The 15,055-nt window shown below is 36.9% G+C and overlaps 1 protein-coding gene across 2 annotated transcripts in view; it reads right to left on the bottom strand.

Moving 5' to 3' along the window:
- Positions 1-15,055, bottom strand: part of LOC131062826 (uncharacterized) — a 115,889-nt gene that overhangs the window by 44,356 nt on the left and 56,478 nt on the right. The window contains exons 4-5 of one of the 2 annotated variants that reach the window (XM_057996574.2): positions 12,188-12,370; positions 10,212-10,346 (exon numbers count right to left, since the gene is read on the bottom strand). In XM_057996574.2, the coding sequence (XP_057852557.1) occupies positions 10,251-10,346; positions 12,188-12,370 (279 nt within the window). In that variant the 3' untranslated portion in view covers positions 10,212-10,250. Of the gene's footprint in view, positions 1-10,211; positions 10,347-12,187; positions 12,371-15,055 lie in introns of those variants that run through there. The other variant, XM_057996569.2, reaches the window with a different exon arrangement.

The following is a 15,055-nucleotide window of genomic DNA, read 5'->3' as shown; positions in this document are numbered from 1 at the left end:
CTTCAAAATAAGTAGACAAAATTTATTAACAGCTAGAAAGAATCTTTTGGCTTGGTTGGCTCTTAACATAACAAGCTTGAGCTTGCTATAATGTGCCTTGATGATATAGTTGATCAGTGATCCTATCCTCAATTCATTAATATCTATTTTCCCTTGGGAATGGTTGAAGACACCATTCCCAACATACAAGTAAGAACTTCCAATCACAACATCAGAGTCTCAGACACATCAAAAGGAATCACATTTCATTCGACCTCATCACCATAATCTGAATTAACATCAAGTCTGATTCTACATATTTTATTGTTTGTATTTCTACATGCTTCTTCACCCAACCCAATTTATAAATGTGGATGATCATAAGATTGCAAACCAAGTCAGTCAACAACAATAATCCAAAATTAAATTAGAATGTGTTACTGTCACACTGTCAAAAAAAACATTTACCTGTAGCTTCTCAATTTGGACTTTGATTTGGAACAGCATGCTCATTTCATCCCTTTCTTACACCCTCTTGGCCTCATCAGTAAAGGAATGAAACCCAATTTCTCATTTACATCCAAACCTCTCTCTATCTCTGGATCTTTTCTTTCTTCTGAGGATACTATGAACTTCTTGGTATTTCCTTCAGTGTGATTCTTATGATGCAATTCCATAAGCAACAGCCTATATTTCAGAGATTAGAAAATCGCCCGAAACTCGCCAAACTCAGCAACTCCGAGCCCAAGGCATGCTCGCCGAGTCTCTAGAGCTCAGACTCGGGCTTGGCCGAGTCTAGTGAGCAAACTCGCCAGACTCGCCGAGTTCGCAAATTTGGCAAAAACTCGCCAAACTAAGCGAGTCCCGTGCCTGGGACTCAGCCAGCATTTAGCTTGAAAAAAGACCAAAAAAAACATTTTTAATAGATTTTTTATGTCCATTTTTTAATTATAGCCCTATTTTTGCGATGCCCCTTGACCCCAACTTGGGGGTGCTGCCCCCAAACCCCCGTCAAAAAATATGGAGGGAAACTACGTCGATAGAAGTAGGCAAAATTTAACTTCCGAGTCTGACACTGATTGGATCGACCAGGTAGATGTAGAGGCTAAGACTGTAACCATGGCAGAGGAGGAGCAGAGAGCACAAGCACAGACAGGAGATTCAGAGGCAAATAATGACACAGATGTTCCTGATGTTGGTGAGCATGGCATGGTGTCACAAGGAGCGACTATGGCTGTCAAATCATCCAGGACCTACCTTAGACGCCTTCGCAGGGGGCCGAGGCTGGAGGGTGCTGCCGTGCAGGCTCCTCTGAGCCATAGGCTTGTAGTTGTATTTACCTTTGGTATTTGTATGAAACATTTGATGATGATCATATGATGACATGGATTTTTTATTCCATGAGTTTTGTAATATTGTATACATTTGACAATTGTTTGTTAATTCCTTCAGCTACAATTTGCGTTTATGCTTATGTGATTGATGTATACTTGTGTATGTAATCAAATGAGCTGAGTTTGATGATGTTATTGTGTCTTTAAGGTGTATTCAATAAAGGATGCCTGAAACAAGTTTTAAATCTTTAAAAATCTCTAAATTTCTTGAGTTTTTCACTTTCCCGAGTCCAGCCAAGTCTAACTCCAAGTCCCGAGTCCGAGTCCGATTCGGCCTTGCCGAGTTTGAGCCGGATCCGAGTACCGTTTCTTTGATTAGGGCAGACCTGTTTGGTTTTTAAATTGAATTAAAATTTATATATTTATCCTTAAGGCCAACTCCCCTCTGAATAATGACAAAGGACATGTATTTAAGAGGTAGAAAGGTGTACCGTGTGATTACCTCCATGCAGCAATTTCATTGTTTAATAATGACAGTAATTAAGGATAAGGAGCAGCAATCTGATTAATTTAGAAGGCAAACAATACACAGCAGCAATAACTAGTATTATAATATTAATAGCGATTGGAATATCATTAAAAGATGCAGTTAAGTGAATTCCCAAAAAGGCAGCAGCTGGTTCTATCCTAAAGAGCAGCAACATACCAAAGGACGTCTCTATTCATAGAGACAATAAGATATAAAATGCAGAAAACACGATGGGGACAAGGAAAGGAAAAAAGAAGGGAATAAGCATCGAACAGGAAGAAATAAGTGTTTTAGACCTGCAAGGTAATTAGATCAAGATGTTCTCTTCTTCCAAATTTAAGCCTATAACCATAGTTTGTTGATGGAAGCTGTACAATAATCCTGCACACATTGATGGTAACCATGTGCACTTGAACTTTTGATTAGTCCCATTTGCAACTGGATAAAATTGCTTCTTCAACAATTCTTTGAATTCATCACAACTAGCAACCACTGACATCTTTCTTTTTCAAGGAAACCCACCAAATTTAAGCATGTAATGTCCCCTTTTTGCTCATTCTTGTTTTTGATGGTTTAGCCTATTATTATGGCCCTCATAGACTAAAATAGATGGTTAGAGTTACCTGATGGGCAGTTGGCAAAGTGTTCTATTCTCCGGAACTCAGTCTGGTTCAGAATTGGCCTTCGTTTGACTCAGTTTCACACACTTACTATTTATAGTAAGTCAGTGGTTGATCGAAATGGACCCTTAATATTTTTAGTAAGGCAGATTGATGCGTAGTGGATGCAGTGGTCGACTCCCTAGTTCAAACGGAATCGAGAAATAATGAGTATTTATGGAGTTATGTTATTTTAATTATTAATAAAGTAATACTTTATTAATAATTAATCATTGAAGGGATATTATAAAGTTAAAAAGTCACTTTATATCCAATGGGGCCATGACCCTTCATTTAAGTGACTTAAAGTGCAATTAATGGATAATTTTTTGGAGGCCAAAATATTAAAGTATTTCATAAAGTTAATGTTCACACAAGTTATATTATTTTAAATGATATTAAAGTGCATTTATTATTCATGGATATGAGAGCCCAAGTTTGAAGACTTATTATAAAGTTCTATGGAAAACCTAAAAGTGGATTTCAAAAAGGGATTAAAGGCACTTAAGAGTTGAGATGATATAAAATGTTTCAAAAAGCAAATCAAACTCATTATTGATGATCATTTGTCTTTGCTTTTGGGATTTGTGAGAGAAAGGGTTTCTGCAGATTTTCTGTTAGTTCTTGTAACATCGGTCGTGCAATTTCATGATTCCGATGCATAAATTTGATTACATGTTAACATATATAATAATAGATTGACTATTAGTATATACGTTAACAAATAATGAATAAATCAAAATTGAATTATTGTGTTTGCCATTGGTTACACCGTTTCATGTTATCGGGTTGTGATTAAGCGATTCTTAATAAATCGCGCTCCTCACGATCGGTCAAGTAAATCATCCTTAATGCTTGTTAACGTGTTGTGATAAGTGGCACGTAGGGAAGAGATATGTCTTCCCACGTGGGAAGACATCTCTCTTCACTACGTAACTCCTCATTCACATATATAACATGCATAAAATGTGGAGGATGAGGACACCGAAATCAATAAGTGTTGTGCATCCTTCAATTCACACTACAGCAGTTCAAATACAACTTTCAGGTTATATCGCCATCTCTTCTATCTTCTTGATCATAGAATTTGAATAAACTTAACATGGTATCAGAGCGAAGTTAAGGAAGATCAAATTAAATTTTGCAGCGATCTTATAGACATTCCTATAATCCTAATGGCAACCGGAGTTAGGTTTGAAGATCGATTAGATGGAGCATCAAATTTTGTATCTTGGAAATTCAGAATCATGCTTGTTTTGAAAGAAAATAAAATTGACTCCCATGTCAAAATTGAAATTCCTGAACCCTCTAATGATACAAAGAAAATTCAGTGGAGCAAGGACAGTGAGAAGGCTCTTAAGATAATTGTGGATTCAGTGAGAGACCACATTGTGCCAGTTATTTCTAAATATGAGACGGTTTTTCAGATGTTCAAAGCCCTAGCTGACATTTATGAAATCAACAACACTAGCAAGGCTCTCACCTTAAAGAATCAACTACACCATATAAAGATGAATAAAGGTGAGACAGTTACATCCTATTTCTTGAGGATCACTGAGCTTAGGGATCAACTATCCACTATTAGACATCTAGTGGACAACAAAGAACTTGCTATGATGGCCCTAAATGGACTTCCTACCTCATGGGAATCGTTCAATCAAGGAATCAGTGCTCGTTCTAAATTTCCTAAGTTTGATAGATTGAAAACCGATTGCATTCAAGAGGAATCTTGGCTTGTCACAAGAGGAATAAAACAAAACAATGGTAATGAAGACATTCAAGTTCTAAACTCTAATTCCCACAAGAAAGGAAAGAAGAAGAACTTTAAGAGAAAGAGGGACAACAACTCAAATGGAAAGAGGTCTTCAAAGAAGAAGAGAGACATTTATGAAGTACAATGTTTCAAATGTGACCAATATGGGCCCTATGCAATGAAGTGTCCAAATAGGATCAAGCAACAGGCTTCAATGGTAGAAATTAAGAAAGGGAGTGATTCCGAGAAACTAGTCTTCTACTCAACCCTCTCTAGTCAAGTCACCTCCAATTCCAACACATGGGTGACTAATAGCGGAGCATCTCGACACATCACTGGATTTCGTGAGCACCTAGATACACTTGTGGAAAATTCAAATGAAGAAGTGACAATTGGTGATGACTCAAATTATCCAGTTATGGGAATAGGAACCTGCAATATCAACCTAAAGTCAGGCATATCCCTACAGCTGACTGGAGTTCTATTTGTACCTGGTATAAAGAGAAACCTTGTCTCAGTTTCTGCACTTGAAGACAAGAGTTACAAATTAACCTTTATGGAAGGAAAGGTACTTGCTTGGCCAAAGAAATCCACCATCAAGAAAGCCCACACCATTGGAGTAAGACAAGGGAGCCTCTACAGACTTTGCTCGACTCCACCTCAAGCCTTGATTCATGAGACACCAGATTTGAATAAACTTTGGCACAGAAGATTAGGGCACCTTCATTTCCATGCCCTACCTAAGATAGAGAAGATGGTGATTGGCTTACCCAAGCTAAGTCAAAATTCTGAAGGAGCCTACAACAGGGGTGCCTTGGGAAAGAATACTAAAGGATCTTTCAATTCTAGCAACAGTAAATCCAAAAACGTATTAGAATTAGTTCATTCTGATTTATGTGTTCCCATGTTTGTACCCTCCTTAGGGGGATTTTTATATTATGCAATATTTGTAGATGATTATTCTAGGAAGACCTGGATATATTTTCTGAGGTACAAAGAGTCTGAAAAAATCCTTTCTAAATTTAAGGAATTCAAAACTCTTGTAGAAAACATGACAGGTAAGAAAATCATAACCTTAAGAACAGACCATGGGGGGAATACGCTTCTGATATGTCTAAAGATTATTGTATAAATGTTGGGATTAAGAGGGAGTTAATTGTACCTTATAACCCGCAACAAAATGGGGTAGCTGAAAGAAAGAATAGGACTATAGTAGAAGTTGTTAGGGCTATGTTGTTTGACCAAAATATAGAAACCTCATTTTGGGCTGAAGCATCTAGGACAGCTGTGTACATTCAAAATAGATGTCCTCATTCTCTTCTTGATAATAAAACCCCTGAAGAAGCCTTTACTGGTAACAAACCTGACATAAGTCATCTCTGGATCTTTGGGTGTCCAGTCTATATTCATGTCACCAAAGAAAAGAGATCAAAGTTAGAACCTTCTATAAAGGAAGGGGTATTTGTTGGGACCAGTGAAACCTCTAAGGCTTACAGAGTATACATACCTAGTCAAAGGCAAATTGAACTAAGTAGAGATGTCATCTTTGATGAAGACATAGCATTCAGGAGGTCCAAAAGCTCTAATGAATTAGAACACCAAGATCCTCCTACAAGCATGGATGAGGATTCCACCCCTGAGATTCAGAGGGAGACCCCTGAAAACACTGAGCATGAAGTTCAAGACTTACCTTTAGAAGAACATTATCCCGAAACTAGGAAGAGACCACTTTGGGCTAAAAAGATGCTTCAAGAAGCTGAAAATTATGCTGCTCCAAACAAGACCTTCAGAGAAAGTAAGAGACCTAACCTATTTTCCAGTTATACTGCCTTGATGAGTAAGATCATTGATGCAGAACCTTCCTGTGTTGGATATGCTCTCAAGCATCAAGTTTGGAAAGATGCTATGTCAGAAGAGTATCAGTCAATTCTGAAAAATGATGTTTGGGATATTGTGCCTAGGCCTAAAGGCAAATCTGTGGTATCTTCTAAATGGCTCTTCAAAATCAAACATGCAAGAGATGGCAGCATTGAGAAGCACAAAGCAAGGTTTGTTGCCAGAGGTTTCTCACAGAAAGAAGGTATTGACTATGAAGAGACATTTGCTCTTGTTGCCAGATACACTTCTGTCCGAGCAGTTTTGGCTATTGCGGCATCTAAAAGATGGAAAGCCCATCAAATGGATGTTAAGACTGCATTTCTGAATGGTAAGATTGAAGAAGAAGTTTATTTGGAGCAACCTGAAGGTTTTTTGATTCATAAGGTTGAATCACATGTCTGCAGATCAAAGAAAGCTCTATGTGGACTGAAACAGGCCCCCAGAGCATGGTATGAAAGAATTGATCACTATCTCTTGGAATTAGGGTTTTCCAAGAATGAAGCAGATCCAAATCTCTACTACAAGGTAATCAATGGTGAATTATTAATTCTTATTCTTTATGTTGATGATCTACTAATCACAGGAGAGGATAATTGTATTTCTCGATGTAAGAAAGAATTAGCCTCTGAGTTTGATATTAAAGATTTAGGAATTTTTCACTACTTCCTTGGATTGGAAGTTTGGCAGCAGGCAGATGGTATAATCCTTAATCAAGGAAAATACACCATTGATATACTCGAGATTTGGAATGATGGATTGTAGATCCATGACCACACCTATGGAGACAAATTTGCACAAACTAAAGGAAGCAGCTGCAGAATCAAAGTTTGCAAATCCTACCCTCTATAGACAAATTATTGGATCCTTGATGTATTTGGTAAACACAAGACCTGATATATGTTATGTTGTTAATGCACTAAGTCAGTTCATGTGTGAACCTAGGGAAATACATCTTGTTGCTGCAAAGCATATTCTGAGATATCTTCAAGGAACTATTGGTTTTGGTCTGAAATATAAACATGTAGACCTTAACCTACATGGATTCACTGATTTTGATTGGGCTGGAAGCGTAGTTCACAGGAAAAGAACATCAAGATGTTGCTTCAGTTTAGGATCAGGAATGATCTCGTGGATATGTAGAAAACAGTCTTCAATTGATCAAAGTTCTACAAAAGCTTAATACATTGCAGCCTCCATGGGAGCAAGAGAAGCAGTATGGCTCCGGAAATTGCTTGTAGGACTGTTTGGTCAGCCCTTAAATCCTACTGTCATCTATTGTGACAATCAGAGTTGCATCAAGCTTTCAATGAATCCAATATTTCATGACAGGTCTAAACACATTGAGATTCCTTATCACTATGTTCGAGATATGGTGGAAAGGAATGTGATCCGACTGAATTATATTAGTACAGGTGATCAGATTGCAGACATTCTTACCAAGCCTCTCTCCAGGATCAAGATTGAACACTTTAGAGATAAACTTGGTATGGTTGAAAATGTTATTTAATTTTGAGATAGTCTCTCATTTATTCCGATATACTAATATATTTAAGATGTTTAATGTGTAAACTCTTTTATTTGTCATGTGTGTGAACTCCATGACTTCATGCCTCCCCCCTGTGAACATTATTGAAGGGTGACGACTTTTCAATAATGAACACTTGTTTCAAATTGATATTGTAAGGTGACAATTTTACAATTATCAATTATCTATCTTAATGGATATCATGCGACTTGATATCTGTGGACATATCATGATAGTATATATATCTCTGAGACATTATGGTAGATATCAGTTGGTTGATATCATTAAATAAACCATAATTATGATAGAGATCTTCATGGTGAATATTATGAACATAATATTCATGGACATGCCATAATTCATCATCAGTATGGTAGGCATCATGTGACTTGATGCCAGTGCACATACCTTAACTATGAGTTATGGTGAGTATCATGAGACTTGATATTCATTGTTGAACCATATCTCTGAATATCACTATGGTGTGATATCTCTTCTCTTCACAATCAATGGATGAATTGTGATGTTTTCTCTAACATGAAATGTGTCCTCCCTAGTTAAGACGGAGTGTTAATTCTTGTAACATCGATCGTGCAATTTCATGATTCCGATGCATAAATTTGATTACATGTTAACATATATAATAATAGATTGACTATTAGTATATACGTTAACAAATAATGAATAGATCAAAATTGAATTATTGTGTTTGCCACCAGTTACACTGTTTCATGTTATCGGGTTGTGATTAAGCGATTCTTAATAAATCGCGCTCCTCACGATCGATCAAGTAAATGATCCTTAATGCTTGTTAACGTGCTGTGGTAAGTGGCACGTAGGGAAGAGATGTGTCTTCCCACGTGGGAAGACATATCTCTTCACTACGTAACCCCTCATTCACATATATAACATGCATGCAATGAGGAGGATGAGGACACCGAAATCAATAAATGTTGTGCATCCTTCAATTCACACTACAGCAGTTCAAATACAACTTTCAGGTTATATCTCCATCTCTTCTATCTTCTTGATCACAGAATTTGAATAAACTTAACATTTTCAATCTTTTCCAGACTTTGGAGAACGTTCACTCTTCACTGTCAGCATACTGAGGTTGTGAAATATCAGCTGAAGATTGCTTTAAGGGTTGGCTACATCCAGTAGTCATAATTGAGTTGTATTGGTGAAAGATTTCAAGAGTTTACAAGGGTTTTCAGTGCAGATCAGAATTATTGAAGATAAATATCATTGAATATATTTATTGCTGGTTGTGCCTACTCTTTGGCACGTGGGAAATATATTGTGCAGATCGGAGATGAAAGTCTCAAGAAATCTCAAGGGTTTGTGAGCAGTTTTCAAAATATTAAAGAAGCATCCACTGAAGGCTACCTTTTGTGCAGTTATACTGCTGCAAACTTTATACTACATTCTGGCATCCATTTCAGAGGGTTTCAAGGAAAACTTTTGTGCTGTTATACTGCTGCAAACTTTATATCTTACCTGTGAGTTCATAATTTGTAACCTCCAAATTTTCTGAGTATTGTTGTTTTAGATAATAGGGATAATTTATGAGCTAGGTTGTCAATATTTTGTGAAAATACTAAGTATCTAAGCTGATATAAAAATCTGGAATTTTCAGCTGTATATTCCCTACGTAATGTTCAGTTTTTAAGTTGACAATTATTATTGCAATACCTTCTATTTTGCTGCATTATATTGTTGTATGCATTGCAAATATATCAAAGAAATTGCAAAAAACTTTCAAAACTTCAAACTCAGAAAATTATATCAGCAAGGGCAAGAAATCAGAAAATACAATTTCAGTGCAAAAATTCAGTTAGGGAGAACAGGGGTTCCTACAAAGCATGGCTCTCCATTTTGAGACATGCAAAAGAAACCTTTTGTCCCTCACTAACATCATGCAGACAGAAATAAACTTCCATTACTTCAACCATTTTTCTTATATGCCAGGATATAGCCACCCTTCAAAAGCCTTAATTTCAACTTTAAAAGGGGTATGATTGGGACCTTTGACCTTGGCTTTTCCAATTTATTTCTTGGGCTGCTCTTCTCGATATAGTAACTCTTCCTTGTCTACATCAAATTCAGGAAATTGTTCCTCATCCACTAAAAATTTCTTAGGAAACAGCATACCCCAATATATCGATGGATGCTTCATTCTTAGCAATGAGATTTTATTGCTTCATCTCATATTCCACGCTTGGAGTGAGACCAACTCTCCAATGCTGTTGTGTCAAGTTTCACCTTTTCTAGCCATCTTCATCACTTCTTGGATGTTGGCACTATCATATGTCAATACAGCCACTTCCACAATACCAAAAGATTAAACTGCTCTGATACCAATATGACCTGTAATTTCTCAAGTTTTTGCTGGAAATTATCTGCAGATAAATTACTGTTACTACTTGAAATGAACTTGAAATTGCAATGCTTGAAAGTTGATTTATGCCAAGATAATGCAAATAAACTGTTAAATATTAATAGTAAAAACAAAATGCAAACTACACCATGAACATAAGGAATTCACCCAGGAAAACCTCGCAAGGGTAAAACCCAGAGTTACCCCGAGTTTTCAGGACGGGGACGGCAGGGGACGGCGGGACGCATTTCCGGGACGGCAAATTTTTTTGCCAATTTTGGGGACGGCAGGGGACAGCAAAGGGGCCGGCTATATAAAATATAGGAAAAATTTAAAATATATAGGAATATTTCAAAATTCTAAATGTTCATATGAAAACATATATAAAGCATGCATACATACATTATATTCATATGAAAACAATAAAACATGGATATAGCATGTGTATGATACTATGAAAAGTTGAAAACATTTTAGAATGTAAATTCTGAACATACAACATTGTTAATACTCAATAGACAATATGCAATTATGCATTCATAAATCAGAATTTCAATTCATTCACATTGTCAATATGCATATCAATAGACTCGGAGGTTAAATTTTCCCTACTTCTATCGACGAAGTTTCCCCCCATATTTTTCAACGGGGGTGTGCGCTCCCTGTCGCAATGCAGGGCGGGGTTGAGGGGCAGCGCCCCGCAAGGCCAAAAAAACTTATTCTTTAATAAAGGCGTTGGGTGTTATTTTTCTATTGACTTGCCGAGCTTGGCGATTTTCTAATCTCTCTGTCAAAATGCCCAAAGGCTACACTGCTGCCATATAGTTTCATTGTCAAAATTATGAATTAAATTAATAAATTTAAAATTTAATTAATGTTATCTTTTAATTTTTTTTATTTTTAATAACAATTTGAATTAATAAGGGGCCTCTATTAGAAAATTTAAATAAAAAATTGAAAATACAACTTTTTTAATTTTTTTAATATTTTTTAAGGGCCTTAGATATGGGGGACGTCTGGCCGTCCCCGGGACGTACGGACATCCCCCAGAGCTAGGGCAGGTGTCCCCCTGTTTCGGGGACGTCCCCTCAAAATACAGGGCAATTTGGGGACGGGGGGAAACGTCCCCTGGCCGTCCCCAAGTCCCCAAAACATCCCTGGGACGGGGACGGGCGTTTTCAGGTTGGGGATGCGTCCCCGGGTAACTCTGGTAAAACCAGTTTGTTTCTTGCACACTAGGACTAGTAGCCACTGACAAATGTGTGGAATTGTCAAAAAACTATAATTTTCAAGGTAAAGATCAAGGTCATGGTTACACCTTGGTTATTCATGACTCTAAGCCACGACATCTATAATGATCCATACTAGAATTATAGGTATTAAGCTCACCTTTTGGACTGCAGCTGATCAAGATGGTTCAGGGCTGTACCACCATATCACTCGGCTGTGTTGGAGCTCCCTATTGTTGTTCTAAATCAACCAAACATATTTTTAGGCCAGCACATTTTCTCTATTTTATTCAAGATGTTATCAAAGCCAATAACAAGATTATCAAGCAAATATTGTCAAACAGTTAAAAGTTAAAACAGATGGCTTGCAATGACAAGATGAAGCTTCAATTCCCTAGCTACAATTCCTGTTCAAGCAATTGTGCATTGTTTTATATTGGTTTATATCTGCAATATTCTACTGTCAGTGGCTGGATAGGATGTTGTAGCATTTATACACCATTATTGGGGGTATATTTGCAATGGATGGTCATGGTAACAAATCAAAATATAACTTTGCAGATAAATTTTCAGCTCACAAGTCAGATGACCATGTACTGTGAATATCAGAGTTTTTTGCGTGTTATTCTGATTTGAGAAACAATTAATTGTCATAAGGACAGCCCTAAGAAACCCCACCAGTTTTAATTTTCTTAATAGATATGTTTATATTTTTTATTTTGGAATAGATACAAAAGAATGCTTCTTTCTCTGCTCTTCCTGTCTTTCCTACAGTCAGAAAGTAGTGGAGAACAATGGAAATAGGAAAAAGCATCCTAGAAGCTAAAAATAAAGAGTTACAATATCAACATAAATATTCAGAATTTTCTATCAAATAGTATTGTGCAACTGAACTTATTATTTCTAAACTTAACTATTTACCATTTCAAGCGCTCCTCGAATAACTCCACATAAAACATTGCAGTAATAAAGGCCATGGCATGTCTCAGGTAACTCAACAAAGTCAACAAGAGGATTATCCTCAAGGATAAGGCTGCATTCAGTACCATCTGCATCCCAGTTAGCCACAGTTGCTGTAACACCAAGGAACATTTTGAAACCTACCTGTTGAAATCACATTATTAACAAAGATTGTGATTGCTCCAGGAGAAAGTTGAAATTATTAATTGTATTTCAAGACATTAAGGTAGATCTAGAATATTAATCTAATTTCACAGTGTTTAACACTACTGCATATTAATGATTGAGGGATGATCTACAATATACAGAAAAAAGAGATAGAGAATACAGAATACATGGTGATCATGGTTTAGAAAAGTTAATCTGCAAGGCATTTATTCAACTCACAAGAATGCAGTAAAAGGGAACCTATGATGCAACAATTTCCAAAGGTCAAACCTAGTAATATTAAATATATCATAGCAAAGATTTGATAGATAGAGAAGATAAGTGACCAATCACAGTCTCTCAGAGAGAAAATTTTACAACACATTATCATTACATTATACAGAAAATTAATGGAAAAGGCAGAAGCTAGTAATTCCTCAGAAGAAAGATGTGAGCAATCAGCAATGAGAAACCAGCTACCAGCCGAAGCTGGCTTAGCAAGGATCCAATTCCCTGTTTGCAGAAAGTGTAATGTGTCACTGTGGAAGGCTGTTTCAAGGATGTTTCAATAGATTTCAGAACAAGGTCTTCAAAGAGCTATTTTGAGCGTTTCAATTTGTCTTGTTCCAAAAGCATTTATAATCACTCTCTTCTCCAGCTTTCTGCCTATTTCCAAGAGCACTTCTAAGCATTTACAGGTTAAACAGAAAGTCTTTCAAGGGGGGGCTTTTGTGTAGTATCTTTTCCACTTCTTGACATGTCTTTTTCTGGAGCATTTGTACAGAATGTAAAACAGACTCAAGGATCTTTGTGGAGCAGATTTTTATATAAGTCTAGGAGGGTATCACTGTTCTTCCCAAACAATTTCAATGATATGTAAGACCTAAAGGGCAATATTGCACAAAGGAGGTTTAAAGTGTACTGTTTCCAGGGCTCTGAATCATAGTTTTAAAACTCGTGGACTCGCCACGGACTCGCGAGTCCATGGGAGCCACGAGTCGACTCGCGAGGCGAGTCCATCTGAAAGACTCGCGAGTCTTTTGCACGGACTCACGAGTCTTTCAGTTGGACTCGCGCGACCCAGAAAAAATGTCATGCAAGCTTTAAAAGGGAGCACGCAAGGGGCGCTGCCCCCAAACCCCCGTCGAAAAATATAGGGGAAAACTACGCTGATGGAAGTAGTGAAAATTTAACCTCCGGGTCTGATTAGGCTCCATATAACAACATAATTAGCATTGAAGAAATCTGGGTATTTAGATTTAGTATTTCAAATTTCAAATGTTGCGCGTTTGTAGATCATATGACATGTGTAATGTTTCAATTATGGCTCTTATGTTCTCTAAATGCATTAATTTATTTATGTTTTTTTGTAAAACTACGGTTTTTTTTTTTTTGCCGAGTCTTTCACGAGTCTTTCACGAGTCCGAGTCCAAATTTTTGGTTTGCCGAGTCCGTGGCAAGTCCAAGTTTTTAAATTTTGATCTGAATCATGTGTGAGTCATAATAAAGGTTTATGGTGCTTCTCCTAACTGTTTAGAAGGACTAACATCAACAGAAAACACAGATCATAGAGAAATATGCCTTAGACATAACCTTTAATCTGCTTCTACCCTGTCAATTGTATGTGACTCTTTCTCCCATGTTGGTTTCTCATTTGCCAGGGGGTTTATCAGGTGTCTTCTCAGCCAATCAGTCTCTAGTAAGTGCTTACAGTGCTGTCAGTAAATATATTCCAGCTATTTTATTCTTAAAGACTTTGCAGCTGTCTTACTCTCTCTTGTTAAACTAAAGCAACAACCCTTGTATATGGAGAACAGGATCCCAAGGGTAATACCTCTAAATGCTCCTGACATGGTACTTATAAATGAGGCAACACCAAAAGAAAATGGGATAGGAGCTTAACTACTATATCTCGTGAGAACCTAAAAGATGCATGCGTATAAATTTTCAGGCAACTGATGTTCAATGAGAATCTTAGCAGGAACTCAAAAGACCCATATTAACAAGGTAAAGACAGTAAGAAACAACTAACAAACAGGATTCATCTAAAAATGCATTCAATGGCTGGGTTCATGTCTTTTAGCCAATACAATTTGATAGGAAACAATAATGTTAAAATTTACTTGCAGAATGTTACCCACCACAATTTTCTCAAACAGTCACAAAAGAGCCTCTCTCCTTTCACAAGCGGCATACGTACATGTTAGAGTAAAGCACTCTCGTCTTATGTGAATGCTTTTCAGCTATACATTTTGTCACATCTCTTACTCTTGGGGCATTGATCTTATGAATTGTAAGAATCTCCCATCAAAAGTTGGCATGTTCATAAAGTCATGTACTTGTTCTCTACGTCCTTGTCTTCTCTCCCTTGTCCCATACACCCATGATTGTTTTGACTGCATTTTTCATTATGTGATATGGGTGATTTAGATATATGAAGTCTCCATGAATTCTACTAAGTGCAAATCGAATCCGTTTGCGCTTGTGCTTGAAATTTGGGAATTCATCCCATACGTCAGGTTTTAACTTTCCAACACTTGCATACAGGACCAAATACTCACTAGTAGTAGTCTTTTAAATTCCCACATTATGCCTTAAAATAAGCATGATCCATCTCCATGAGATGATCATGTATGTATTTTTTACATCCTTCGCTTATCATATTCCTCCAATTTCAAAATG

Source organism: Cryptomeria japonica, chromosome 5 (assembly GCF_030272615.1).
Source record: "Cryptomeria japonica chromosome 5, Sugi_1.0, whole genome shotgun sequence".
Lineage (NCBI taxonomy): Eukaryota > Viridiplantae > Streptophyta > Pinopsida > Cupressales > Cupressaceae > Cryptomeria > Cryptomeria japonica.
Note: the sequence above shows the minus strand (reverse complement) of the source record. Positions and strands in the feature narration are given on the sequence as shown.